General features: G+C 36.1%; 1 protein-coding gene across 10 annotated transcripts in view; it reads left to right on the plus strand.

Annotated features, from left to right (window-relative positions):
• Window positions 1-27993, plus strand: part of Msp300 (Muscle-specific protein 300 kDa) — an 88455-nt gene that overhangs the window by 13356 nt on the left and 47106 nt on the right. For 7 of the 10 annotated variants that reach the window (XM_070294565.1, XM_070294564.1, XM_070294563.1 and 4 more), the window contains 21 exons: window positions 179-1232; window positions 1639-7170; window positions 7451-7739; window positions 8070-8589; window positions 8709-9157; window positions 9297-9492; window positions 9953-10027; window positions 10711-10863; window positions 11230-13477; window positions 13653-14964; window positions 15157-15520; window positions 15720-16328; window positions 16425-17210; window positions 17341-18501; window positions 18776-19555; window positions 19665-20315; window positions 20459-21060; window positions 21182-21824; window positions 21942-22280; window positions 22578-22883; window positions 23607-23758. In XM_070294565.1, the coding sequence (XP_070150666.1) occupies window positions 179-1232; window positions 1639-7170; window positions 7451-7739; window positions 8070-8589; window positions 8709-9157; window positions 9297-9492; window positions 9953-10027; window positions 10711-10863; window positions 11230-13477; window positions 13653-14964; window positions 15157-15520; window positions 15720-16328; window positions 16425-17210; window positions 17341-18501; window positions 18776-19555; window positions 19665-20315; window positions 20459-21060; window positions 21182-21824; window positions 21942-22280; window positions 22578-22883; window positions 23607-23758 (18221 nt within the window). The remainder of the gene's footprint in view (window positions 1-178; window positions 1233-1638; window positions 7171-7450; window positions 7740-8069; window positions 8590-8708; window positions 9158-9296; window positions 9493-9952; window positions 10028-10710; window positions 10864-11229; window positions 13478-13652; window positions 14965-15156; window positions 15521-15719; window positions 16329-16424; window positions 17211-17340; window positions 18502-18775; window positions 19556-19664; window positions 20316-20458; window positions 21061-21181; window positions 21825-21941; window positions 22281-22577; window positions 22884-23606; window positions 23759-27993) is intronic. The other 3 variants (XM_070294568.1, XM_070294561.1, XM_070294562.1) reach the window with 1 other exon arrangement.

A 27993-nucleotide genomic window follows, 5' to 3' on the forward strand; every position in this document is an offset into this window, starting at 1 on the left:
TATTTCTTGTATGCTCAAGAATTTAAAATAATTATTCTCGGAATATAATGTTTACTAAATACTCCGATTTATTTTTAATTTTTGTAATTTATTTGTAATTTATTTATAATTTGTAATTTTTCTCTAATTTATTCCGAAAATGTGAATTAATCCATCGCTAAATGTTATCGATTTACAGAAAATTTGCTGCGAAGCCGATAGCAAACGCGAAGAGATGAAGTGGCTGGTTCAAACTCTTGACAATCTAACGTTGAATCGTTCGGACCGCGATGCACTCACGGCGCAGCAAAATTTGGAACAGCTGATAACTCGTTATAAAAATCTTATACCGACGATTGAAATCACAATGACAAAGACAGACATCTATTCGAAAAGTTATACCTATCGAAAGGAAGTGCATGAAGTGTGCATTTTGTTGCGCAAGGTTCGCGAACAATCAGAAGTCGAGATTACGTCCGAAGTTCCTGAAAAGTTAGAAAATGCGGTGACTCATCAGGAATCTCGTCTTAATCAATTAGAGCAACAGCGAGCGACTGTTGTCAGCATGTTACAACGCGGCAAAGATATTCTTAAGGATCAACATGCGCCATCCTTCGTTTCCTCCGAGATCCAACAATTAGAAGCCAACTGGAACGACACGTATGGTCAAAGTATGGAAAGATTGAAATCTCTGAAGGAATCACAAAAACTCTGGAGCACCTATCAAGAGCAGAAGAATGAAATTTACAAATTGATTGAGCAAGCCGAGCAAGAATTGCGACAAATTGACTTGTCATCTTATCATGATGCCACTCAAGTAACCACTGATCTGCAAAAGAAACAGGAATTCAACGCGAATTTGAGAAAATCAGCCGAAGAAATAATGAGGAAGCTGCGCGAAACGCATATTAATCTTTCTCAAACGCTGACGCTCGCACCGCCAAGTAAGAAGGAAATATTGGAAAAAGAAGTGACAGAAACTGAGCAGAAGATGGAACACACACTAAAGATCGTGCGTGAAAAAATTGTTTATCTTGAAGAACACAGTACTCGATGGAACAAATTTCAATCAAAACTGATGGAGCTTCGAAACTGGATTCAACAAGCCGCACCTCAATCAATCGCAGACATCGAAGATTCCACGCCTTCGCCTGAAGAAAGAGTTCGAAAAACAGATAATCTGCAAAAAGAAATAAAGGAGAAAGCGTTGATTTTAAACGTTCTTAAAGACGAATCCCGGAAACTCCTAAAAAGTAAGTATCAAATATTTTTATTTTGCTTACAGTACATATAAAAATTTAAACTTGCAAACTTTTTCTTTTCGTACTATTTAATTTATATTATTTTATATTTCTACATATAATTTTTACTATTTTTATTATATGATTATATAATTTTTTATATAAATTCTTTTGCATAAGTTATATTGTATTTTCTATTATTTTATTTAAGATTTATTTAATAAAGAGAAATCTAATTATATTATTACAAAATAGTTGGAATAATAGTAGAAAATTTATTATTTAAATGTGATAATTATAAAGAAATTTAATATAAGATAAGATTTTTAATATATCTGCAAAGAATTTTATCTAGAATATATTTGCTTAAATATATATTCTAAATAAAAACTTTTTCTTTTTCTTTTATGTTTGAAAGATGATGATGTACCGGCAAAACAACTCCGCGACGATATTGAAAATATTCACAAGGCAGTTGAATCGTTAAACAAAAGCATAGTAACGCAGCGTGAATTAGCTGTGCAAAATCTTACCACATGGAAAGAATACGAAGAAGGTATTCGGAAAGTAAAACCTTGGATTGAAGAAGCGGAATGTAAAGCAGCTACGATGGGCAGCAAACCTACCACTCTTGCCCAGGCTACGCAAATGTTAGAATCGGCTAAGACTTTTGAAATTCAATGTCAGCAGCATCTTCCGAAGGTTCAAAGTTTATCAATGATTAGTCAGCAAATAACTGGAAGAGCAGTGGCATCTGATGAAGTTGATGCTGTATACACACGATGGAACGCAGTTCATGATGTGGCGGTGCAAACGATGACTAAATTGGATAAATTAGTTACTTCATGGAACACCTTCGAATCGGAAGCGAAAGAATTCAACGAGTGGTTGCAGAATAGTGAAAAAAAAGCTGTTGAAGAACCAAACGTTCAAACACCCGAAGCTGCCAAATTAGAAAAAGAATTGATAAAATTGAAAGAATTCAACAAAAGCATATCTGATCACCAGGCTCAATTAATATCACTTACTCAAGTTTCCGATCATATCAGTCACGGTTTGTCGTTGGATGCTGCCTCTGTGCTGAAGAGTCGCGTCGCTGAAATGAAGACTAGAGTGAGCAAACTTGCGGATACGGTTCGACATCATATTAATCGTGTCTCTGATTCGTTGTTGACACGACAGGAGTTCCAAATAAAAATCACTGATTTCGAGAACTGGATGACGAGGCTGAGAGCTAATATTAACGAGATTGAAGATGTGAATGTAGATAATGTCGATACTAATCTGCAAGCAGCGCATGCTTATCTTCAAGAACACTCAGAGAAACAACCGACGTTTACGGCAATATATAACGAAGTGAAACAACTATCGTCACAAGGTTCTGTGTTGGAAGCTGCTGCATTGGACGAAACTTATACGTCTCTAGCAAAGAAATACAAAGCACTAGAAGATGACTTGAGAGAAAAGAAAAAGAGTTTAGAGAAATGGACTGAACTTTTAAGTTGGCACAATGACGCCAACGCGCAATTGAATCATTGCAAATACGAAGCTGAAGCTAGAAAATCAGCTATTACTGATCTTGATAGGCTTTCTTCAGAACTTCAAACTATATATACAAAGATCAACACTTGGAAGAAACAAGTTCCGCTAATGGACAGTACTCTAGGAATACATATTCGTGACAAGCAAGAAAGACCAATTACTGCGACTATTTTACTAAACGATCTTGAATCTAAGGTCTTAACGTTAAAGACGGATTTATCTAGCAAGCGCGACAAGTTGGAGAACCTTGGTGCTAAATGGGATAATTTCAGGAAACTACAACAAAAGATTACAGAAGAAATTATCAACATTCAAAGCAGTCTACAGGATATCACGTATACTGTTGACACTTGCAAACAACTTGCGCCGGCAATCGAGAAGATTGACGATCTTATTAAAGAGCATCAAAGACGAGAGCCAGAAAAGGAAATCCTTCATCGAGAAGGTGACAATTTGATAAAGGAAGATCAACGAGCAATAACTAACATTCAAGTGGTGATCTCTTCGGTTGAAGGTAACTGGGAAAAAGTCAACGAGCTCTTGCATAAGCAAAAAAGGCAATATACTGAAATGGACGCCGATTGGAAACAATATCAAGAAGCCAAGGATAAATTAAACAAGTTTATCGACGAGGCGAAGAATCTCTGCGAGTTGGTAAAACATGTGTCAACTGATATCACTCAGGCGAACATGGCTTTAGATAAATATAAAAGAGCTTTGGAGAGCTTAAAGAAGGGTAAACAGTTTCTAGATAAAATGGATGCTAAAGCGCAGCAGATAGCAAAGGAGACATCGTTAATGCCGAATTTTAAGACTAATGTGATCGAGTCGGATTTGTCCGATGTACGAAAAAAATATCACGAGATTTATGCCAAAGTAATTGATCGGACTCAAATGTACGAAACGCAGGCCATCATTTGGAAGCAGATTGAAGAAGCAAAATATCAACTTACAAGATGGCTCAGTGATACGAACGAAGCACTCAATGCAGTTTGCGAATGTTTGCTTGATGCTGAGAACGGACAAGCGCGATTAGCTAGATATAACGAAGAATTGTCAACGTATCAACAACTTCGTCAAGGTATCGCCACGAAGACTGAACAGCTCGTAAAGTTAAACGATAATACGGATATACCGACATTGAGAGCTCTTAATACTTTATTAGACGATCAATTTAAGCTTATTAAAGAGACTGCGGATAAGCTTGCATCACTTACATCAGTTTTTAATGAAAAAAAGAAAAGTATTAAACAGGAATTGAAAAAATGCAGTGACATGATATCAAGAATCCGCGAGGAGATAATTAAATGCGACGATTTGACTGGCGAGAACACTAAGATTCTGCATAGAATTAATAAATGTCAAGAATTGAAAGCTGAAGTAGAAAAATGCGATTACGTTATTTCGGAAATTGACGAGAGATTGTCGAAAATGACATCAGAATATCCAGTTATATCAAAATCCAATTTGCCAAAAGAATTACAGGCCTTACAACTTCGCAGAGATGGTGTTGCCAGTCACGCCGATAAAGTCAACGCTACCTTGATAGCCTTTTTAACGAAACTCTATCATGAGAAGTTCGGTATATTACAGCGCATGGTGGCGACTCACAAGGAAAAAGTGGCCTGGTGCGAGCCCGAACAAAGCAGCGATCGTTACAATCTCGAAGTAAAAATGACCTCGCTGACCGATGTGGAAGCTGGCATTGCCGATTGCGAGGCGAGAAAGATAGATACAGAAAATTCGTTGAAGCTTCTAAGCACTGTCGAGAGTAGCGAAATTATCTCCGCCCTGAGAAGTGAACACAATAAAGTCGCTGCTGATTTAAAATCCTTGAAAGAAAACTATTGGAAAATCAAATCTGTGCTGGAACAGAATATTGATTTATGGCAACGATACGAACTCATGTCGGAAAATGTTATTTCCTGGCTCAAAGAATACGAGAATAAAATTAGAATGGAGGCCACAACACTCTTGAATCCGGACGAAATTAGTACAAAGATCTCCGAAATAATGCAGCTCGAGACGAAAGTCAAGAATTACGAGAACGAGATAAAGAATCTGATTGCGCTTGGAGAAGAAATTACCAAAGTTAGCCCGGATTCGCGCGTGGCTCAATATGTGGGACATTTGAATACGCGTTATTATTCAGTTCTCAAGTTCCTGGCTCAACATTTAGACAGACTCAAGGAACTCAAACAGATCAAGGATCACTACATTACCAACGTGAAAGAATTGGAATCATGGCTACAAAATGCAGAACAAAAATTAAAAATCTTCGATGAAATCAGCGGCCCGAAGCCGATGACATTTTATCAATCCAAATTAAAAGAATTAAAAGTATTTGAAAAGGAACGCGAAACTGGACAAGCTATCTTAAATCGAACGACAGAAACAGGTGAAATGCTTTTCGTGAGAATAACACCAGATTACAGAGAACTTATCAGAAGTGAGTTGAGGAACTTACGCAATCGCGTGGAAGCGTTAACCGATCGTACAAATGTGATCTACAAAAAGATTGAGAGCGACATGATGCATCGATCCTCATTCGAGGACAAGTATTCTCAGATAAAGCAATGGATAATCGAGGCAGAGAAGAAGTTGGGGAACAAGCAGAATTTGCTACCGACATTGCAAGAAAAGAAACTCGCTTTGCATTTGTATAAAACTATCGCACAAGACGTTGGAGCTCATCGTAATATTCTGCAACAACTTCGGGACAAACTCGGAACGACACCGGATGACGAGGCCAACGAAATGCTCAACAGTATTATTGAAGCACACGAGAAACTATCTGAAAATGTGGCAGATCGTATCAATGTGGCAGAGAAACACGTTGCCAATCATGAAGCTTATTTTCAAACGTTTGAAAAAACGCGAGATTGGATCAATACGGTGGTGAATGAGATGGCGTCTATTGGCGAGGATCTTTCGATAGACCGAGATATAGCTAAGTCTAAGATTACTTTAATTGAAAATGTATTACAACAGAAGTCTGAAGGCGATAGGATTATAGCCGACTGTAATCAGCAATTGAACATTATTTTGGAGCAGACGTCGATAGCGGGTCATCCCGCATTACTAACAGGCTTTGAGCAACAGAAAAAAATATGGGAAGATTTCCTTCAACGATGCATCACGAGTAAAAATAGATTAAATCATTTATTCGATCAATGGTCTGAATTTGAGAGAATGGTTGAACATCTAGATTCCTGGCTCAAGCAGATCGAGACGCAAGTGAAGGATCAGAGCTTGAAAAGTTCTGAGGAAACAAAACGCGCACATTTACAGAAGTTAAAATCTTTAGAAGAGACTATCGTGGCAAAGGGTGCGGAAGTCAACGCGATGGTCGAGAAAAGTCAAAATGTAGAAGCAGACTTGGCTAGCAGGGTATCCCGACAAGCTACTAGATATCAAGCCATCAGAAATCAGACAAAGGAGGCTATAACGAGATACGAACAATACATGAAAGAACATAATCTATTTAATGAAAGATACAATCAATTTCTGGATTGGATCACCGAGGTTCAGGATGAATTAAAAAAATACCGCGAGATTGTCGGTGATTTGGCGATATTACAAAGCAGACAGAAACACATCAGAGATCTCAGTGATGTCAGAACTCGCGAGAATGTTCGCTTTGAATCCATTATTGACCTCGGCGAAAAGCTTTACGTGCACACTTCACCGGACGGTAGAGAGATAATTAGACAGCAATTGAGAAATCTGCGCAGTTTATGGGACGGCTTCTCCGAAGATCTGCAGAATTCGACGCAGAAATTGGATCAGTGTCTGATGCAGTTTGCCGAATTTTCTCTGTCTCAAGAACAATTAACGGCTTGGCTGCGAGACGTCGAGCGCGCGATGCATCAGCACACCGAATTAAAATCCTCACTGGAGGAAAAACGCGCGCAATTGCAGAATCACAAGATTATGCATCAAGAAATCATGTCGCATCAGACGTTAATCGAATCGGTTTGCGATAAAGCACAACAGTTGGTCGATCAGACTAAAGATACTTCGTTAAACGTCTACTTGCAGTCCATCAAGCAGCTATTCCAGAATATTGTTATCAAGTCGCGAGATTTGCTAGAAAATTTGGAAGACTGCTGCGAGAAACATCACCGTTTCAATCTGCAATGCAAATGTATCTCCGATTGGTTAAATAGAGAACGAGAGAAACTGACCGAGTACAATGATATAACGGGCGAACGATCCGAAATCTCCCGCAGATTAACGAGCTTGGCGATATTAAAAAACAATCAAGCACAGGGAAAAGAACATCTCACGAGATTAAAAGAGATCAGCGAGGCTGTGACTAATAGTACCGCATCAAAGGGTCGAGAAGTTATAGATAAGGAAGTGACCACCTTGGAAAATAATCTGCATCAATTCCTGAGCGAAATCGGTAAATATACATTTTATAAATTATTATTTCTAAAAAATTAATCGCGCGGAAAAGATTTCTTTGTATAAATTTATTCGTTCAAAAAATTGTATAAGAAAGTGTTGCTTTAACGTAAATTTCTTAAATCATTTCTTAAAAGATAATTTACTCGACTGGACTTTACATTATTGACTTCATTATTTATAAAGCGTAATAGAAATAAAGAATTTAAATTTAATGCGTTCCGTTTAATCATTTATATTTATTGCAATTTCTCTTATTGCCAAATTTAATTCTTCAGAATCTGTAGAGGAACGACAGAAAGCAGCTTTAGAGAAATGGCAGAACTTCGAGGATCAGCTGGAAGCTCATATGAAATGGTTCCGTTCCATGGAAGCGATATTCCGAGACCAACAACTTCAACCCACATTGAAAGATAAAGAAGCGCAACTTCGCGCATATAAAGAGGAACGCGAAATCATTGCACGAAAAGAACGAGAAATAGACGAGTTTGTGGATAAGTCACATAGTTTGCTACAGTCAAGTAATATCGAACGCATCAAACCGCTGATTTCTCAAGTCAGCAACAGGTATGTTAAATTATTTCCAACAATTATTTCCAACAAGAAAATTGCTATTCTCATGTTTATCAGCCGTACATAGGCATACATATATAAATTTTGTCATAATATAAATGAAATCTGAAAAATGGAATCACAATCATAAAATGCAAGCATAAAATCTAACATGTTCTTGAAGACTCTAGATAATATTTTCGAAATTCTATAAAAATGCTATAACTCGAATTGATTTTGATTAATTTTTACTTCGTAAATAACAAGATTTAATAAAAATAAACGTTTACATACACAAAATAATAAAATTTAAGATATCTGATATCTGAAATAATAAAATTTTAGATATCAGCTGCTGCTTGTGCTCAGCAAGGAAGTGATAAATCATTGTCAAAGCATCGTAGATGATCATCGTGCTTACGAAGAGAAACTGACAGCTATCGATATTTGGCTTATACCTCTTGAGAAAAACTTAGCCACCTTGAAAGAAGATGAGATCAGCGCAGATCTCGAAGCGAGGAATTCGCGTTTGCAAGTTTTATTAGCCGAAAAAGAACAGGCTGAACGTCGTTTAGACAGTCTAACATCTCTCGGAGAAAGAATTCTTCCAGACACTTCCGCTCAAGGGCGTGAAACAATTAGATATGAACTGCGACATGCTCGTGAACGATGGGATCGCTTAGCCGAAGGCATCACCGAGCAACAGAAAAAGCAGGATGCTCAATCCTTACAATGGTTCAGCTATCAAGAAACTATGCAACAGATTCTGACTTGGTTGGACATGATGGAACGGGCCGTCAAGCAAGATTCTTCGATTGTATGGTCATCTTTGCAGGAGATAAAATCGAAACTACTCAAGTTAAAGGTCTGTGTCTATTTGCATATATGCTCGCTGCTAATATCTTTTATCATTGTCTGAATATATGTGTGTGAAGGAGAAAGATAAAAAGCGTTAAATATATTATCTGAGGCATTTTATTTTAGACGTTACATCAAGAGATTTTGGCTCACAAACGCATTATCGAAGGTGTTTCCGAGAAAGCCAATACTCTGAGACAAGTTACCCAAGTTCTGTCGGATGTTCATGAAAAAGTTGTTTCGGTATCTAAAAGATACGAAAAGTTAATAGATACATCCCAAAAAGGAATATCCAACTTAGAGGCATTGCTTGATATTTTTCAACAATTCTATGATCTTCAGAAAGCTTATCAGGATTATCAAAAGCGCCAATGGGAACGCTTAGCTAATTATAACGATTATACTGGAAACAAAACTACTCTTCAAGCCAGATTAGCTAAAGTTATAGAGATACAAGACAGTCAAAGCGAAGGTGAGACGAAGTTGAACGTTCTTGAAGAACACGTGGTACAAAGTGCGCATATTTTACCATCTCGGTCCCAGGAATCTATGGAAAGAGATTTGGCCAATCTTAGGTAAATAGTATTTACAAGAAAGAAAATTATTAAATATTATTTTATTTATATATTTAAGAAATATTTAAAACTAAAATAAATTATTTTTTTACTATCGACTAAATAAATGCACATCGCGGACGTGTGTTTGTTTCTTTAGATTCGAAAATAAGAAATTCGCCACAGCCGTATGCGATACGCTACATTGCATCGAAGAAAGAATACAACAATGGAGTGAATATGAAAATTTGTTAGAACGTTTACTTGCTTGGCTTACCGACGCCGAAACATCATTGAAGAATTATAGTCTGAAAAACACACTCGAGGAAAAGCAGGAGCAGCTTGAAAAATATCAAGTAAGTTTGGGATAATTACAATATCGTTGCCTTATAGAAATGCAGTTTTCTTGGCTTTGCAGAAATCTGATAAATGTCCCGAATGTCTAATATTTAATGAATATTGATTTATAAAGACCACCTTGTTTATCTCTTATCACAGAATTTTCCTCATATATGAGATAGTAACATAATTTGAAGAGAGTGTGCACATTTAAGATGTCCACAGTTTTAATCTCATAGATGTAATTATCACTTCTTAGATATAGCTCTTTTCTTTACTACATGTACTGAAATGTAACACTAATATAAATTTTAATAGTGTTGATGCTTTTCTTTCTTTATATTCGATAAATTATACGGGTATTATCGACGAAAAAAGAAAGGGGAAAACATACCCCGTCTACGCAAGCTTTTAGCTCCAATCCAAGAGCATAATAATCTCCCACGCACAATGATTGTACATAATAAAATTTCCTAGGAACTACAAAAAGTTGCCGATTCGCGGAACACGGATGTGGCAGAACTAGTTGCGCTTGGTGATCATCTCGAACAAGTAAGAAAGTAATATGCGAAACTGCTAATATATTACCTTATAAAAAGGCGAGATTGCGAGAAAGGCGGATGATTGCAACGGCTTTACGAGGAGTCTCTTCAATATGATTGCTCTTTTCTATAATCTTTCAGCTTTATAACTTTTGCCAGAGCAGAGATGGAGGATATCAACGCTTCATTATTTTGCGATTCCATTCGCTTGATAACATATGTTAAGATTAAAATTGTTGAACAATATTTTAAAATGGATATAGAATTTTTTATTTCTGTATCAACAAGAATTTGAATTTTTGTTAAACTTTTGGCGACCTATTTATATACGTTTAATGAATATTGCGCTTTCAACTTCAAAATTCGCAATAAAAGGACTCTGTTTTTGCTGCACGAATGGAAGTAGAGCTTCTTTAGCGCTGAGATTTACATCGATAAAATAAGCGAGCCTGATGTAACATTAAACATTTTATAATTTTCTATTTGTAACGCATATTTTTTGTAATAAGAAAACCTAACTATTATTTACTGTTAAGCAAATCTCTAACTATTATTTGCTATTAGACAGACTTCTGCTCACGCAGAAGAAAAGAATTCTCTATTTTTTTGTTCACGCATACAAATTGCGCAGAACAATTCTTTAACGTGAATCTTACTTGAATAAACGAAATATACCAAAGCGATTTTTTGCAGTCATTGATCGTGAATCTTCGACAAAATGAGGCTGAATTCGATAAAATGAGCGACGATTCGTCGGAATTGATGCAGATTAGTGGCGAAACTAGATTTTCTGTCAGCGTTCAACAAGTGACATCACGTTTCCAATCGATTCAGGCAACTGCTAAGGTAGGCTTAGTAATATCACTACAAGATGTATAAAAAGATAAAACATATAATTATTTTGTAATATAATTCTATTTCTTATTTAAAATATACATAAAAGAAAAAAAATTTGCTCTTTTAACGAAAAGGATTACTATTAACGTAATTTAATTACATATTCAATATATAAATGACTAAGTTTTGTCATCATAATTAATATTATTTAATTTATTTTTAAATACAACTAATATTATTAACAAAAGAGAAAGAAAATATTCTCATTTTAATATATAATAATAATTGATGACATTGTTAACAATAGTATAAAATATGCTGAGCCAATCAATCTTTATTTCTTCGTATAAAAATTATTATACAATTCTACTCCAGGAACTCATAAAGAAATGTGAACAAGCGGTCGTAGATCACGCCAGTTACTTGGATCGTTACAAGCAATGCTCCGAATGCCTAGCAAATGCAAGAGCGTGTTATCAATCCACCAAGGAAAATGCTAATAGTACTCGTCAAGAGTTGATTTCGAATGTTGATATTTTGAAAGAGCTTTTATCTCGTCAGCCTTCATCTACGCTTTTAATAAATAGCACCGTCGAAGCTGGAGAACGATTGTATCCTACAACAGGCATGGACGGCCGAGATATCATTCGTCAGCAGCTGCTGGATCTTCAACAAGCCTTCGAAGAACTCTATGACGCTGTTGCTTCGACCGAACGTGAGTTACAAGCGAAGATCTCGCGGTGGTCCGGTTTCAACGAATGCAGCGAGGCCTTCGAAAACTGGCTGAAAATCACAGAGGCTCAGTTAAAGCCGGAAATCGAACTGAAAACTACTCTGGACGAGAAACGCGCCCAGTTGCAAATCTACCGCACTATCTTGCACGATGCTCAAACGCATCAGCAAAATCTGCTAGATCTTCGTGATAAAGCGGATAACTTACCCGATCGCACCGACAGGATTGACCAAACGCTGAACAGTTTGACAAACAGATACGATACGCTATTAAAACGCGCGACTAAATTCGTAGAAAGATACGAAGGTATAGTAAGTGATCATCAGCAATACAGCAAATCTGTTTTGGACACACACGAGTGGTTGGATGCTACGCATAACGCCATAAATCTCTGGGGTGACGTGGAGCTGGAGAGAGTGTCTTTACACACAAATCTGGAACGTCTAAAAAATTTGTTGTATAGTTTGCCAGAAGATGAGCCGCGAATTCAGCAAATCAGATCTCTGGGTGAGAAAGTAATACCCGGCACTCTGGAATCAGGACAGATAAACATTCGTTCGCAGATCGATTCCTCGCAGCAAGAGTGGGAAGGTCTTATCTCTGCCGTTAAATTCACCATCGAAGCGTTGGAAAACAAGCTTCAACAATGGAACGAATTCGAAACATTAAAGGAGCAATGTCTAGTGTGGATGAGGGACACTGACACAAAGTTACATGCCATCGATCTCAAATCTACTTTGGCGGAGAAGAAAACTCAACTCGAGAAATTGCGCGCTCTTCAAGGTGAGGTTCGCGCCAAAGAGCTGGAAATCGACGCTGTCGCCGAGCGGGCTCAGCAGCTTCATAAGAACATTACTTCCCGTACTTCCTATATATCAGAGCTGAGTATCAAATATCAACAGATTTCTAGCAAAGTAAAAGAACTTAATAACCGTTGGCATCAATATGTCACCACGCATCAAGATTTTGATACTCAATTGGCAGAGTGCACTACGTGGCTAACAGATATCAAGAATAAGTTGGCATATTGCTCCGATTTAAGTGCATCCTCGCAGAAAGATCTGGAACAAAAGATGGATATCGTGCAAGATTTATTATTGTACAAAGAAGACGGTTTTGCAAAAGTTCAGAGTATTGTTGAATTAGCCCAAGCTGTTTTAGCAAACACAGCTCCGGCTGGTCATCAAACAATTAATGATGCTTTAGCGAAACTTCAAGAACAGTGGAGTGCCTTGGCAACAAAGATGTTAGAGACAAAAACAAACTTAGACGATTCAATAAATAAGTGGGCCGGTTTATTGGAGCAGATACAATCAATCAATAATACAGTGGAATATATGCAGGCATCGGTAGACGAAATTTCGCAGTTTCAGACTACAATGTCGGAAAAGAGAAGTCAATTGGAGCGAATCAAGGTGCTCGAGGAAAAAATTCGTTGCGAGAATATCGAAGTGGATGGTCTTAAATCCAAGGTCAATGAAATGATTGCCAGCAGTCAGCAAAGTTTAGCTGCCTCGCAGGCCCAAGATATACTTAACAAATTTGACGAACTTTTCGAAAAGATCAAATCTTTGTTGGCCGAACGCGAAGAACAGTATAAGGATCATCGTCTTTACAAAGAAGCTCATGACGATCTCATCGGCTGGCTTAGTCGGGCTCGCGAGAAAATACCATCTATGAAGCAGAAATCACTCAGTGATAAATTAGCGATTGAGAACGCAGTATTGCCACTCGAGAGTTTGTTGAACAAGAAAGCTCAGGGTGAATTGTTGGTGGAGCATTTACAACATACCGGAAAAGTCGCCTGCGCTAGCACCAATCCCGCTGGGCAAGAAGTTATCAGAAACGAAATACGAGCACTTACGGAAAGTTTTGAAGGATTGTTTAAAGGTAAAAATCATTTAAATAATACTTATATTTATCAAATAATTATATTTAATTATTATACTTAATTATTTAAATAATCATATTTAAAAAATAATTATATTTATTGTTAGCATTCATAGAAATATTAATTGTGTCTTTTTTGAAATATATTAATTAATAAACTTGTACTCGGTTGCAGAAATTCAACAGCAAAAGAATCAATTAGAAGCTACTGTAAGTCAATGGCGCGATTATAAGGACGAATACGAAAGACTCAGCGATTGGTTGCAACAATTCGACATTCTCATTAAAGCTCAGAAAAATGCTCTTTTGCCAAATCTAGAAGAGAAGGAAAAACAAGTGCAGGAAGTAAAAAAATTGCGCGATGACCTGACAAAGGGTCAAGAACAGATCGATAAATTCAACAAAACAGCTGCTGGTTTACTTTCATCTCATTTAGGTACTTACGTTAACAATCAGCTGCGGCATTTGAATTCACGTTATCAGGTGCAAATGAATCTCGTCAAAGATGTATTGAACAAGGTCGAGACCAATCTGGCTCAACATCAAGAATATGAGAGCAATCTTGAGAAAGCCCGTGATTGGATTAAGAATGCCAAGCAGATCGTACGTCAAGGAACAGAAGCAGCCTCGAGCAGCAGTCGTGAAGAATTGCAAAGTAGACTCAACAAGATCCAGGAACTGTTGAGAAAACGCGAGGAAGGTCAGAATCTGGTACATCTGACCGTGAATTGCGGCGAGAAGATCATGAGAAATACTCGATCGGACGGTCGTGAAGAGATCAACACCCAGTTGAAGGAAATTCAGAACGATTGGGAGCGACTGGTAAAAAAAATCTCAACCACGAAGGTGCATCTTGAGACGAGTCTGTTACAATGGGCAGACTACAGTTCCTCATATTTGCAATTGCAACAATGGATCAACGATCGCGAAGCCAAGCTACAGCAAGTATGCGAACAGAAAGTCTCCAAAGCTCGAAAAGGTTTAGCTGGATTGAGTTCTTTGGCGATTGGAGAAAGAAAAGCGAATTTGCGACAAACGAACAGTATCGTGCAGGATATCGTGGCATTCGAGCCTATAATTCAATCAGTCGCTACCAAGGCTGAAGATTTGCAACAGGCAACGCCGGCTACGGAAATCTCGATTAAATATGAGACTCTGAGCAAGCAAGCTCAAGAACTGTACGCAAAGCAGAAAGAGACTGTCGAGCAGCATCAGGCCTTCATCGATAGTGGCAACGAATTTATTCAATGGATACGGGCAGCCAAAGAGAGACTCAGCAAGTGCTCAGAGCCTACAGGAGACAAGGAATCCTTGGCCAATAAAATCACGCAGCTCAAAGTTTTACAAAATGAATGTTCCGAAGGCCAGAAAAAATTAGAAAAAGCTCTGGAACAAGGTAATGCCGCCTGTCAAATCGCAGATGCTGAAGACAAAGAGATAATTGAGGAAGAGGTGGCAATATTACAAGAAGAATACGATAACTATGTGTAAGTAAACAAAATTTAATTTTTTAAAGTATTGTACAACAAAAAATTAAATTCTTAATTTTCATGTATTTCTATTTTTATTTTTATATTTTTATATTTATAAATATTTTTTATACATATAAAATATAAGATGCATATAAAATATGTGTGCATATATATACAATATAATACACATTTTTTAATTTATTATAGGGATTCGTTGAATAACACGAAGAGTTTGCTCGAAGTCGGCATAGTAAAGTGGACGGAATATGAAGATCAATTCTCCGAAGCTACAGAATGGCTTACGCAAACTGAGCAATTAGTTCAAACATTTAATAAATTACAAGACAGTCTTGAAGAAAAGAAAAATGTTCTCGAGCAATTCCAAGTTCATTTACAGACATTGTTTGATTGGCAGAAAGAATTAGACCGCTTAAATATGAAAGCTCAAATTCTACTAGAAACATGCGCCGATACGAGAATTTCTAACGCCATAACGCAACTCACCACTAAATATAACGCACTACTGTCTCTCGCTAAGGAAATAATGCGGCGATTGGAATTGCATTATCAGGTAATTGAGCTATTTATTTTTATCTAATGGTTGCAAATATTCATGAATTTAAATTTTTTCGATATTTCAATTTTTTACGATTACGTTTATATACGTTTTACATACGCTTTTATTTTATCGATATGAAAATTGTGTAAGCGTAAGTATACATACGCGCATACACCAAAAATAATTATTTTCTATAAAATATAAATTATAGGAGCATCAACAACACAATACTTTGTATCAAGAATGCCAAGATTGGATTGAACGCACACGAGACAAATTGAGCGAATGCAAAAGCATTCCCAGTACATTGACCGAGGTTAACAATAAGTTACACACATGTAAAGCTATTCGACAGACATTGGAGCAAGGGCAGAACAAATTGCGTTACGCTTTGGAATTGAAAGAGAAAGTCATCATGAATACGGAACAAAACGGTGCGGCAAAAATTCAAGAAGACACTGAAAACTTGAAGAGCGAATTTGATAAATTATTGGCCGACGTCGAAGATGTTAGACAAAAATTGTCAGCAAGAACGAGTATGTTGGAGGAACTCAACAAGGTTCACCGACTTATCTCGGATTGGTTAGAAGAAATTGAAGGCAAAGTTCAACCAGGAGACGTATGCAGAAACGATCTCAGCGAAAAACGTGCTCTGTTGGAAAAATATAAGATTTTGCAGAAAGACATTTACAGTTATGGCGAAACAGTAGATCATTTGAAGACTCATCTTAATGAGAACCCTAGCATATCGAAAAATCCTTACGAATCGGCTATCAATAAGTATGACAATTTAAAAAAATTGATTTCCGAAAAGATTCGTGTAAGTAGATTTTTTTACAAAACTGCGGACAAAAAATATTCTATATTATAATAATAAAGTTTTATAATATAACATTACATATTTTTATTATTTTAGAACTTGGAGAATCAAGTCAAGGATCATGAAAAATTCCAACAAGCTCTGAACGAGATAAATGACTGGGTGCGTCACACAAAGGTCGAACTTCAGCAATATAGCGATACTCACGGCGAAAAAGAACATATTATTGAACGAGAAAATAAAGTCAATCAGATTATCTCATCTCTGCCGAAGGGCGATACTTTGATCTCGAAGATGCTGGAGTTAAGCGATGTCGTGATCTCTAAAACAGGCCCTGAGGGTCAAGATTCCATCAAGCAGGACATGAAGCAAATACAAGCGGATTGGAAATCTTTGCAAGCGCAATGTTATGATTCGCAACGTACTCTTGCCAACTGTATCTCAAACTGGTCCCAGTTCACGAACGCGTTGGATGGCATGAAGCGATGGATAGATCATTTTCATAAAAAAATCATTGACGAACAGGCTAAAGATAACAATACTCCGGACGATTTAGAGCGTTGCAAGCGTTTAATGGAGGAGGCGATTAAACAGAAACCAATCTTAGAGGACCTTAATGACAAATGTGAAGCTTTGTTGGAGATTAGCGCTTGCAGTTGGGCGCGAGATAAGACGGTACAATTGCAGTCCGCATATATGACTCTTCTGACTGACGTGCAAGGCCTTGTCTCGAAGGTCGAAAAGAATTTAGAGGATCATACCGAATTTTTGAAAGCCAAAAAGGAGATGGAAGATTGGCTACGCACGGCTTATGGTTCAGTAGAAGATTGCATTGGTGTAGGAGACACGGCTTGGGCAAAAGATAAATTAGAAACCTTAAAGGTAAGTTATCTCAGGCAAAATAACGTATAATTTTTTCTTAAATATTCCAAATATTAACGGGATATTCTACTAATTGCATTAATAAAAAAAAGTATCACATAAATAAATTTAATTATGATTTATGCAATAGCTGGTTGCAACACGCGTGACGGGAGGTCAACATCTATTGTCAACGTTGCAGAATGCCTTCACAAAGGCAATTAACATAGCTCTTCCAGAACAACAGGATCAATTACGATCAGATATGGCTAATTTACGTTCCAGTTGGGAACAATTGAGCATAGATCTCAATACGGTTCAAGCAAAAGTAAAATCTGTTTTGAGTCGTTGGGAGGATCACGCAGACGCTCACAATAGGTTTGCAAAATGGTTAGAGGAGAACGAGAATGTTGTAAGAAATTTTTCAGACACAAAGGGCGAATTCAGCGAGATGAAAACAATGCTCGAACGAAACAAGCACATTCAGGAAGAGGTTTGCGGTAGAAAATCCGACTTGGATCATTTGATGGCAGAAGCAACGGAATTATCAACGTGGGCAAAAAACGACACGATATTGAATGAAACAGAACAGCTGCTAGATCGATGGAAGGCGTTAAGCGATCTTGTCGATGAGAGGAAAAAGTTAATAGAAAACGAAATACAAGAATACAATACATATCATGTGGCTCTGCAGGAAACGGAGAAGTGGCTGTTGCAAATCTCTTTCCAACTGATGGCACACAATTCTCTCTACATCACCAACAAAGAGCAAACAATCGAGCAAATCAAGCAGCACGAAGCATTATTAGCTGAAATCCAGAAATATCAAGAAGTATTAGACGAACTCAAGCTAAAGGGTCATGGTCAAATAAATCGATATGTTGGTGCAAATCCCGCTATTAGATCGACCATAGAAACGCAATTGCAGAACGTACAGGATAGTTACAATTCTCTATTGAATACCGCTCTGCAAATCAAGAACAGGTTAGCGGAGTCTCTAGCCAAGTTTCAGGAATACGAAAACATTTTGGAGAGCATTATGAAAAACCTAGACACGTATGAGACGGAAATGACTCAGGAATTGGATTCTCCGTTAGATAACTTGACTTCTGCCGAGCAAAGCCTCGAAACTGCTCGCACTCTGCATAACAAACTGCAAGCCGAGAAAGCTCGATTAGCATTAGCAGTGGAAGCTTGCGAAGCTGCGGCAACATGCGTTTCTAGACCCGGAAGTCCTCTCGATGCTCCACCTATTCAAGTTCCTGCGAGAGAAGTCGAAGTTAGAACAAGACTCGACGATCTCATCGATCAGGTATGCATTTAAATTTATTTACTAATCAACGATTACAAATACAATTAATAATTAATAATAAAATAAATTTATTTTATTAATAGAATCCAATATGTTTAAATTTCTACAATATATAAATGAGAATATATGAATAAAAAAAAGAATGTTTTGTATCCAAGATCTTTATATTAGAAATTGTATATTATTTTCTCCATTTAAATTTATAGTATGTATTTTTATATGAATTTGTTTGGAATTGCATTTGAATTGCATTGTGTATTTTTAAAATTGTCAGATGCAAACGCACTTAGCAAATGTGATGAAAACTGTAAGCGAGCTCGAGGAACAATCACATCAAAAAAAAGTGCTCCGTGCTTGGATCAATCAGCAACGAGCTCTCTGTGCTGAATGGAAATCACGACCAGCAAAATTACGAGCGGAGGCTGCCCAATCTGAATTGCAAGCGATGAATGAGTTACTCACCAACGTGTGCGAACGTCGCACTCGTGCATTAACAGAATTATCGATTCAAGATAAGGACCAGGACATCGAAGAGGGATTGAATAAGCTAGAGGCCGAGCTGATCGATGCCATCGCAGGAAAGCAAGCGGCGCAAGATTTCATTCAAAAATACAGATTGCAAGTGCAGGATATCCAAGCATGGTTCGATAGTCTGTCAAAAAAGGTCGATGTAATCGAGAAAGGTAGCGGATTGACTATCGACCAAAAGATCTCGAATCTCAAGGACATCACGGTCGAGTTCGAGTCTCAAGGACCGGAGAAACTGACGGAAGTCAAGAAACTAGGCGATCAAGTAATGGACTCGGTCAGCAATTTGGACTCTCAACAGATCGAAGAGCAAATTAAGTCAGTAGAAAGGCGCTACGCGGATATCAGCAAGAAGCTGCAAAGAAAAGCCCAGATTCTGGATATGACAGTGCAAGGTATCGAAGCTACGAAGCGAGAGATCGAGGAGAATCGCGAATGGATTGAGCAAAAGAAGCAGCAGGTGAAGATGCCTGAGCTGCTTGGGTTCGAAAGCAAGCAGGCAGAAGAAAGAATCCTCGCTCTTAAAGTAAAGAATTTTTATGAAATTTATATTTGTCATTTTAAATTTACGAAATTAATTACATATTAGTGTCTTTAATTAGTGTCTTTATATTATATTATATTCTTATATATAGGCGATGCTGAAAGAAGCGGATGGAAAGCAACTGATCATAGATACGCTGGAAAAGAGAGTCGTTAATATGCAAAATGAATTGGAAACTAGCGAGCAACAACAATTAGAAGCCGATACGAGAACTTTACGCGGCGAGCAAATTGAATTATGCGCCATTTTAAGAGAAGAAATATCAACCGTTAGCATAGCGGCTGATACACGTCGCAAATTAGAATCTGATATCGAACAAGCTCGAAATTGGATAAGATCCAAAGGCAATGATCTGAAGAAACTTAGCGGATATTTACCTCTGAAAACTTCGAAGATTGAGCAAGATATTATACAACATAACAAACTAGAAGCGGATATCGATTCTTTTAACGAAAGCACTCTTAAAGACATTCTTAAACAAGGGCAAAACTTATTAAAGGATTGCAACGCAGAAAGTCGCGTTAAACTTCAGGCTCTCTTGGACGATTTAAATAAGGATTACGAGGAATTAAAGAAAGAGGCGAGAGAAAAGCAAGCCTCTTTGGCAGATCTTCTTCAGGGTCGCAAAGCCTTCGAGAACGAATTTGACAAATGTCAACGATGGGTCAAGGAAGCTGAAGTGGCTACGTCTTCCGAGTTGCGACCTTCTAGTCTTGACATTCTACATGAACAACTTGCTAAGGTATGATACATATGTTTTAAAGGAATGATCTCATTTCCAAATTGATTAATAAAAAAATTATAATTAAAAAGATTTGCAAATGTTTTGCACATTATTCGTAACGTTTGCATTTGAAGAATGTACAGATTTTTCTTTCTTTTCAGTATGATCGATTAAAAAAAGAGGCGCAAGAATATGGCGAGGACATAGAAAAGATAAATCAACAAGGAAAATCAATCTTGCCGACCGTGAGTGACGCGGATAAACAGGAACTGAGCGAGCAATTGAAGAACATGAGAGAAGCTCACGGACGAGTGGCAGGTGTAATAAACGATAGAGCAATCGCGCTTCAAAAAAGTATAAATGAAGCTGAAGAAGCTGCCGCGCGAGTGGCGGAGGCAATTCAATTCATGGCAGATATTCAGAAAGAGCTTCACGAGCTGAACAAGCCTATAGGTGCTCGTGTAGAAGACGTGGAAGGAATGTTGACTGCTTATGAAAAAATTCTCGACGACCTCAAAGCAAACAAGGCAAAATTATTCGATCTTCAATCCACTAACGTTGGAGATCTACATGGCGTGCTAGCTCAACAGGATGACTTAATAAGAGCTCTCGAAGCGCAAATAGCGAAACTTCGTCAATTACTACTATTACGACAACAATTTATCGCTTTAATCGCAGAAATTACTACTTTTATTACCAAATATACTGAAATTATTCGCGATATCGAGAAATCCGGGCAAACGACAGAGGAGAAAATTAAAAAGTAAGTGTAACTACTGATTACAAAAATACAATGTGAAGAGTATTTAAAATTATAAATTATTTTAATTTTTTATTGATGATTTTATTAATAAAATAATAAAAATATCATTTTTTTTTAACAGATATGACGACGCTATATTAAAGATTCAGGAATGCGAAGCCACTCTTGCAAGCGCGACGGACAAAGGACAGCAAATAGCGGCAGAAGGTTCAGTCGTGGACAGGAACAACGTGACAGAACAGCTTCAGTCGTTAAAGCAACAATTACAAGCCCTCCGAAGAGCAGTAGAGACACAGAGGGAACAACACGAGCTGGCGGCAGCTGAGCATAGAAGACTCGCTAATGAACTGGCTGACATCCTCGACTGGCTTGAGAGTAAAGAGAAGGAAGTCAAGTCCAGGCCGCTTCTGGCGAGGGATCCGACCAGCGTCGAGGCAGAATTGAAAAAACACCATGCCCTTTGTGCCGATGTGAACGACTATCTCGATAGGATCAGAAATTTGAAGCAATCGGTACGACATGAGGAAGGAATGCCTGGATCATTGAAGGAGATGTTAAGCGAGGCTATGTCTCTGGTGACGTCCTTACCGCGAGAGATGGAAGAGCGGGGAAATTATCTCGAGAATAATATGCAGATGAGATTGGATTACGCCGTTCTTACCGATAAGCTTCATAATTGGGTTCGCGAAGCTAAAATTCGATTGGAGAGTAACAAGGAAGGTCTCGACTTTGAAAACATTTTTAATGATCTGGAAGAACACAAGGTGAGAAATCCTATCTCACGCTTTATTTTTTCTTTTTTAAGCCTATATTTATAAAGGCGGATAATTGAATTAATAAGTCTAATTGTCAACGCTTACTTTGTGTGTGTATTTTTTTAGATATATTTTAGCACCGAATCTTCGATACGTGAACTTGTATCGCAACAAATCCAACAAGCTGCGGATAAAATCTGGCCTTCTTTAGACAGTTACGAGCAAGAGGAGCTTAGTGCTCAGCAACAACAGCATACTCAATTATTGAAAAATACTCTCAATACGGCTAAATCGCAACGTTCACGTTTAGAACAAGGTGCAGAGATGTGGAGAGATTATACGCAGAGCTTGGAACGTGTTCGTTCTATTATTAGTAGGACCAGATTCACGGATGAACCAGTCACTACATTAGCTGGATTGCAATTCAATATTCAAAAAATTACTCATGTCTTGAATGACATTCAGGTACGTTAAAAAGTAGCAGAATGCAAATAACTCTTTCCCTTTTTTCTAATCTTACAACATTTTTTATATAAAATTTTAAAAAATATTTATATGTGTTTATAGTAAGGTATCTTTTCATGTGTATAAAATAAATAAAGAAAATATTTTTAACCATCATTATACTAAATTCTTTTTTTATACGATATATGTTTATCTTAAAGAAAAAGATTATGAAATTATATAGAGATTGTACTGTATAATATACTTGATTAATTATATATATATATTTCTGATGTTTTACTGTTACGTTTTTCGTAGAATCAACAATTTGAGCTAGATCTTTTGAACGAACGTGGACAAGAGGTTCTTCAACTTGCAGACACCAATAATAAAAAAGCCATAGAATTGCAGCTTTCAGAGATCAGTTTAGAATGGCACGAATTAATAACAGGTTTTGAAGGACGTAGGAATGCTCTCGATGCGCTTTCACAGCATTGGGAAGATTTGGAAACGCAATGGGCTCTAGTCGAAACGCGATTAACTGCAATCGAGGAGAAGAACAAACTTATAGATACAGTGATACGATCGAAGCAACATTTGCATGATACTGTTAAAGCATTGGAAGTAAGTAATGCTTTTTATAATATAATTAATATTATATTAATTAATACTATAAAATCATAATTCTTCTAATAGAGAAAGAAATCCGCTATATCATCATAAACAATAATAAATGTAATTGTCATAATTGTATGATTAGAATAGTTAAGTTTTGCAAACTTAAATTGATTGCATAAGAATAGCCAAAGATATAGAAAAGTAGATAGTTATTATTATGTGCAGAGATATAAAACTGATTGCGATAATATGTACGTCACGCAAGGCATATTTTTGATCCTTTAAATGGTCCGTGCGGTGTCGCATTTTATGTGAATACATATTCTTATCGATTTGCTGTGAGCAAACGGTATAGAGAACGGTATACAATTAGTTCTGTCTTTCTCTCGTTCCGGTGCACCCTTTATAAATGCCAAACGTGTCAGACTAGTACAGCCAGGTACCACAGGTGCTCGGCCCTCCAAAACTATCTATTTTAGTCGCTCACGAATTATCAAACGGTAAACGCTCGTAAAAAATTCGCATGTGTTGGCGGTATTTTTATTTTTATAAAAATATTTATTTCCATAAATATACTTTATCACAAATTATTGCTCTAGTTTGGAATTTATCAACTTGCTTGTTAAATTACAGTATTTACTAAATTTTATAATAAACTGCTTTTCGAACTCCTGATGTAAACTGATCGTCGATAATAGTTAACAAGCTTTCTGGTCTTGTTGCGGACAGGAACTCGTAACGGAAACTGAAAAACTTAAACCCGCAACGGAAGAAGTAAGAAGCTTGGCAGGAAGTGTACTCGCGTATCTCGCAGCGTTTTCAGAAACGTCGGCACAAAATCTCGAGGAACGCCTCGAAAAACTACAGAAATCCATCGAATTGTGAGTTAGAAAACGCATCATTTCATTTTTATAAATATCTGCTCAGTATGGATTAGCATCATCTTACCATATATGATTGCTGGCCAGTCAAGTCAGTCGATGATCGTTCAATATTATTTTAGATAAAAGTCAATTTGAGCGACAAGTATTAATACAATAAAATTTCAATTAAATAATTATAAAAAATAATAAAAAGAATATAATTTTATTAATTGTTAGAATAATATTTTTATTCTAAGAAAGAAATAGATTCTCTTTTTCTTTTTTTCTTTTTTTCCTTCTATATTTATTTTATAATATATGCATTATCAAAATATAGCAAATAATTTTATATTTATACATACTATACTTCGAATTTAGAAAATTGAACTTTCAGATATTAAAATTTTTCTTTCTCGACGTTACATCACGATTTTGCGAATAGGAAATACGTACTTTTACTATTTGATATCCAATATAAACTTGATAATATTTTAAATTGTAATTTAAATTTAATTTTCAGTTTAAAAGATTTTATATTACATTTGTATTATTATATTATATTATTATATGTAACTTTACATTAGTTTATATTATTTATATTAGTCTATAACTTTAAATTAGTTTACAATCTCTTTGATGACTGGCAGTGATGCTATAGAAGTCCTTTTGCGAGCAGATTAGCATGTGCATGCATAAATGTGCATTTGAGGTTTTTTGCTTGTATACGCTTTCTTTTTCCTTTATAAATCTATTTTCTATTTCAGCAATTCTATATTTTATTTGTATATTTTTATTGTAAATATAATCAGCATTTATAATATTTCTTTCAGGTGATCTTACCGTTTTAGTCGCATAACATATTATATTAGATAAAAATAATAATTAATATATATCCAAATCCTACATGTATATATGTACAAATCTATTTCTTTAATTTTGACGTAGCACGTTTGGGGAAAGATTTTTTATATACATGTGTAGACATATTTGTATTGCAATTCTAGAAAATCTAAATTGCAATTTTGTTTACAAATAAAAATCAACAAACTGCAACTATATGTTGCAGTTTTTGGCAAGGTTTTCCAAGAATGTTATTTTATTCCGCGTCACGTGGAATTTACATAATCGCCAAAACATGATATAAGCAATCAATCTTTTAGTCATAAAGTTATTGGCGAGACATTTTGTCAATAAATAAAGAAACTGAAATTCTAGTACGACAATACAATTATTTTAAAGTAAAGTGTAATATCATAAATCAGTAACAACGATTGTTTTAAAAGGCCATACTCTTAAAGTGCAGAAGAAAAATGCACGAGAAACAATTTTGTGAAAATTATTAAAGCGAATTTAAATTTTCAACCGATTCCTATAATCGCAAAAATTAAATCACGTACATATATACGTTGACACTTAACCATAATCATCAATATTCATCGATCTCTTGCCGCTCCATTACACATCGCGTTATGTCATCGCCAAACTCATCGTATGACGTAACATGACGCCGTGTAACACTCAATATAAGAAGGTTGTGGCCGAGGAAGGTCGATATGCATTCCAGACGGAAATGTGTGTCCATGGCCCCTCTACCATACTTTTTGTCGTTTATCACTACACGCCGATTTATCCAGTCATATTCGTGTCGGCATCGACGTTACATCGCGCACGATGCTAACAATTGCATCTTTCGTTACCGGCGTAAATCATGGATGTTAATCGTATATTTATGAATGTTTGAAACGGACAACGTATCGCGTTTTACACGCGATGTGTATGTTGACGTTTTGCCAAGTGTCGTCAAGTATAACGTCTTCGTAGCATAATTATATTTGATCCCACTTGTGTGCGTTGCACTGTCAATATACGAATGGCATAATTTTTATTTGCACGCGGAACACAGCTCGCAAAGAAGCTGTCGTGGATACTGTTATTTGGACAGAAATGAGCTTATATTTTGGGAGGCACACTCTCCCGAGGTACGGTATTTACGGAATTATTCTTGGTTACATTAAATGTCAACGAGGAAAAAGAGAGAGAAAGATAAAAAGGGAGAGAAAGAAAGAAAATGAGAAGAAAGAGAAGAAATTCGATTGAGAAGATACGCGCAGAATTATGTTCCTCAATAGCACGAATTAATCGTAGCAATGTATTACTGAAACTTGTGAAATCGTATCTCTCGTATAACGCAAAGCAAACGTCATACAAGAACGTTCGTTCTCGTATATATAATAAACGCATGCGCGCAAAATGCAAGGAAATATATTATCACGATATCGACACACGTGTACCGTATAAGAGATAAATTTAGAATGACTTATGATTGGGAAAAATGAGAATAATTAAGCTCATACTTTAATGAAAAAAAAATTTATTATTATATACTTTGTAAAATTAAATTTTTGATGCAAGTTCTCTTTAAAATACTATTCTAATTTTTTTTTTTTTTTTTAATATATTGTTTCCGTTATTGATTAATAATTAAATGAATTACTTATAAAAAAGACGTATTGTACATTTTTTTCTAAATTACTATACATAATTGTTGTAAACATTATAAAATGTTATATTATATAGGCAGAAATTTATGTAAAAATCATGCACATACTTATTGTAAAAAGTTATTTACAATTAGTGTCATTGATACACAGTTCGCTGGCCGATCGCAGGATGCATCTGATGCCAATCGAATACATGCTAAATATAAATATGATGCCCAAAACAGAATCGAACTTTGCTTTTAAATAGTGTATTACAACATACTGCGTAACACATATGCGGTACAAGAAATGATGTATCTATGATGTTTATATAATATAATGTGCCATAATAGTCGATGCTATAATACTCTAGTAAATTGTTCGCATTAACGCATATAAATTGATAAAAATTTTCTTATGAATTATATATATATATATATATACAGATTATTTTTGTTTAATAACTGAGACAAGCTATAATTTTCTAACAGATAAAAATAGAAAAAAAAATAACAGTAAATAAACGTTACACTGTTTAATATAATTTATTTAATATGATCATTCTATGATCATATTTTTTCCAAAGATACACTACTGCATCTGCATAATGCAATTGCTTTTTTTTCCAATTGCAGTTATAGAATTTTCTTCTTCTTTAAACTGATTATCTGAAAAAATATATATATAAATTGGCATAAAATAATGTAATAATTACACGTTTAAAAATATGGTGGACGATTTTTGTTTCGAAATCGTTATAATATACTTAAAGATATACAAAATTAATTTATTTCTTCTAACAATTTTTTTTAATAATACGTTTTCTATTAAATAACGTTTTAATTGATTCAGGTTCTCTCTCTATTATATTTTTGCTGATACTTTTATCTTGATTTATGCCTCCTAACATTTATATATCTAGATACTTTTAAACGATAGGATATGTGCATGCAATCTACGTTCGCAATTTTAATCGTCATATTATAGAATTGTTTTTTGACTCGTGTTATTTCATAATGATAGTTACGGTGTCGATTAAATTTAATATAATACAGAGAGAGAGAGAGAGAGAGAGACTGATATGCAAAAATTTATTTGCTCAATTTGACTGAAGTATCGACGTCTCCCAATTCTCTTATATCTTTTTTAAGAAAAAATATTAGCAAATTACGAAGAATATATGAAGTTGTGCAAAAATATTTATAATAAACAAACTACTATCAAAATTAGCCACTGTAAATATTCTTGTAACAAATCGCGCGATATAAACGCCACGTTTTTTCACGTTTCATCATTCAAAATTATTTTACATAGTCTCCCAATCCTTCGTAAACTCATCGGTTTTACATCTTCAGCCGATTATTCTTAGGATGTCGTTCTTGGCTAGTTGAGCCGGTTTTAAAGCCAAGCCGCATGCGTCGCGGCGCCTAGCCAATGCGTCCCGACGAACATCCCGAAAGCTAGCTTTAGCAACTACATCCGACTACATCCTTCCAATAACGTTCCGAACTACGAACACTGCTGTTTAGCTTGATAGTGCCGCGCCATATTGTTGTCCGAATAAACGCGAGAACAAGAACAAGGATTAAAGAAAAGATAAGCGAGAAAAAAAAGAGAAGAAAGTGAGAAGTTTCCATTCAGTTCGCCATCGATTAAATCGACAAAACGCGAATACCGCGCGATTATCGGATACATAGGTACATGCACATTGTTGACTTGTCGCGCTCCGTTACGATTATGAATATCGCGTTTAGAAAGATTAAGAATAATTTT

This window comes from Polyergus mexicanus, unplaced genomic scaffold, assembly GCF_030449975.1.
Source record: "Polyergus mexicanus isolate NDT 795.1 unplaced genomic scaffold, iyPolMexi1.0 SCAF_4, whole genome shotgun sequence".
In the NCBI taxonomy this organism is placed as follows: Eukaryota; Metazoa; Arthropoda; class Insecta; order Hymenoptera; family Formicidae; genus Polyergus; species Polyergus mexicanus.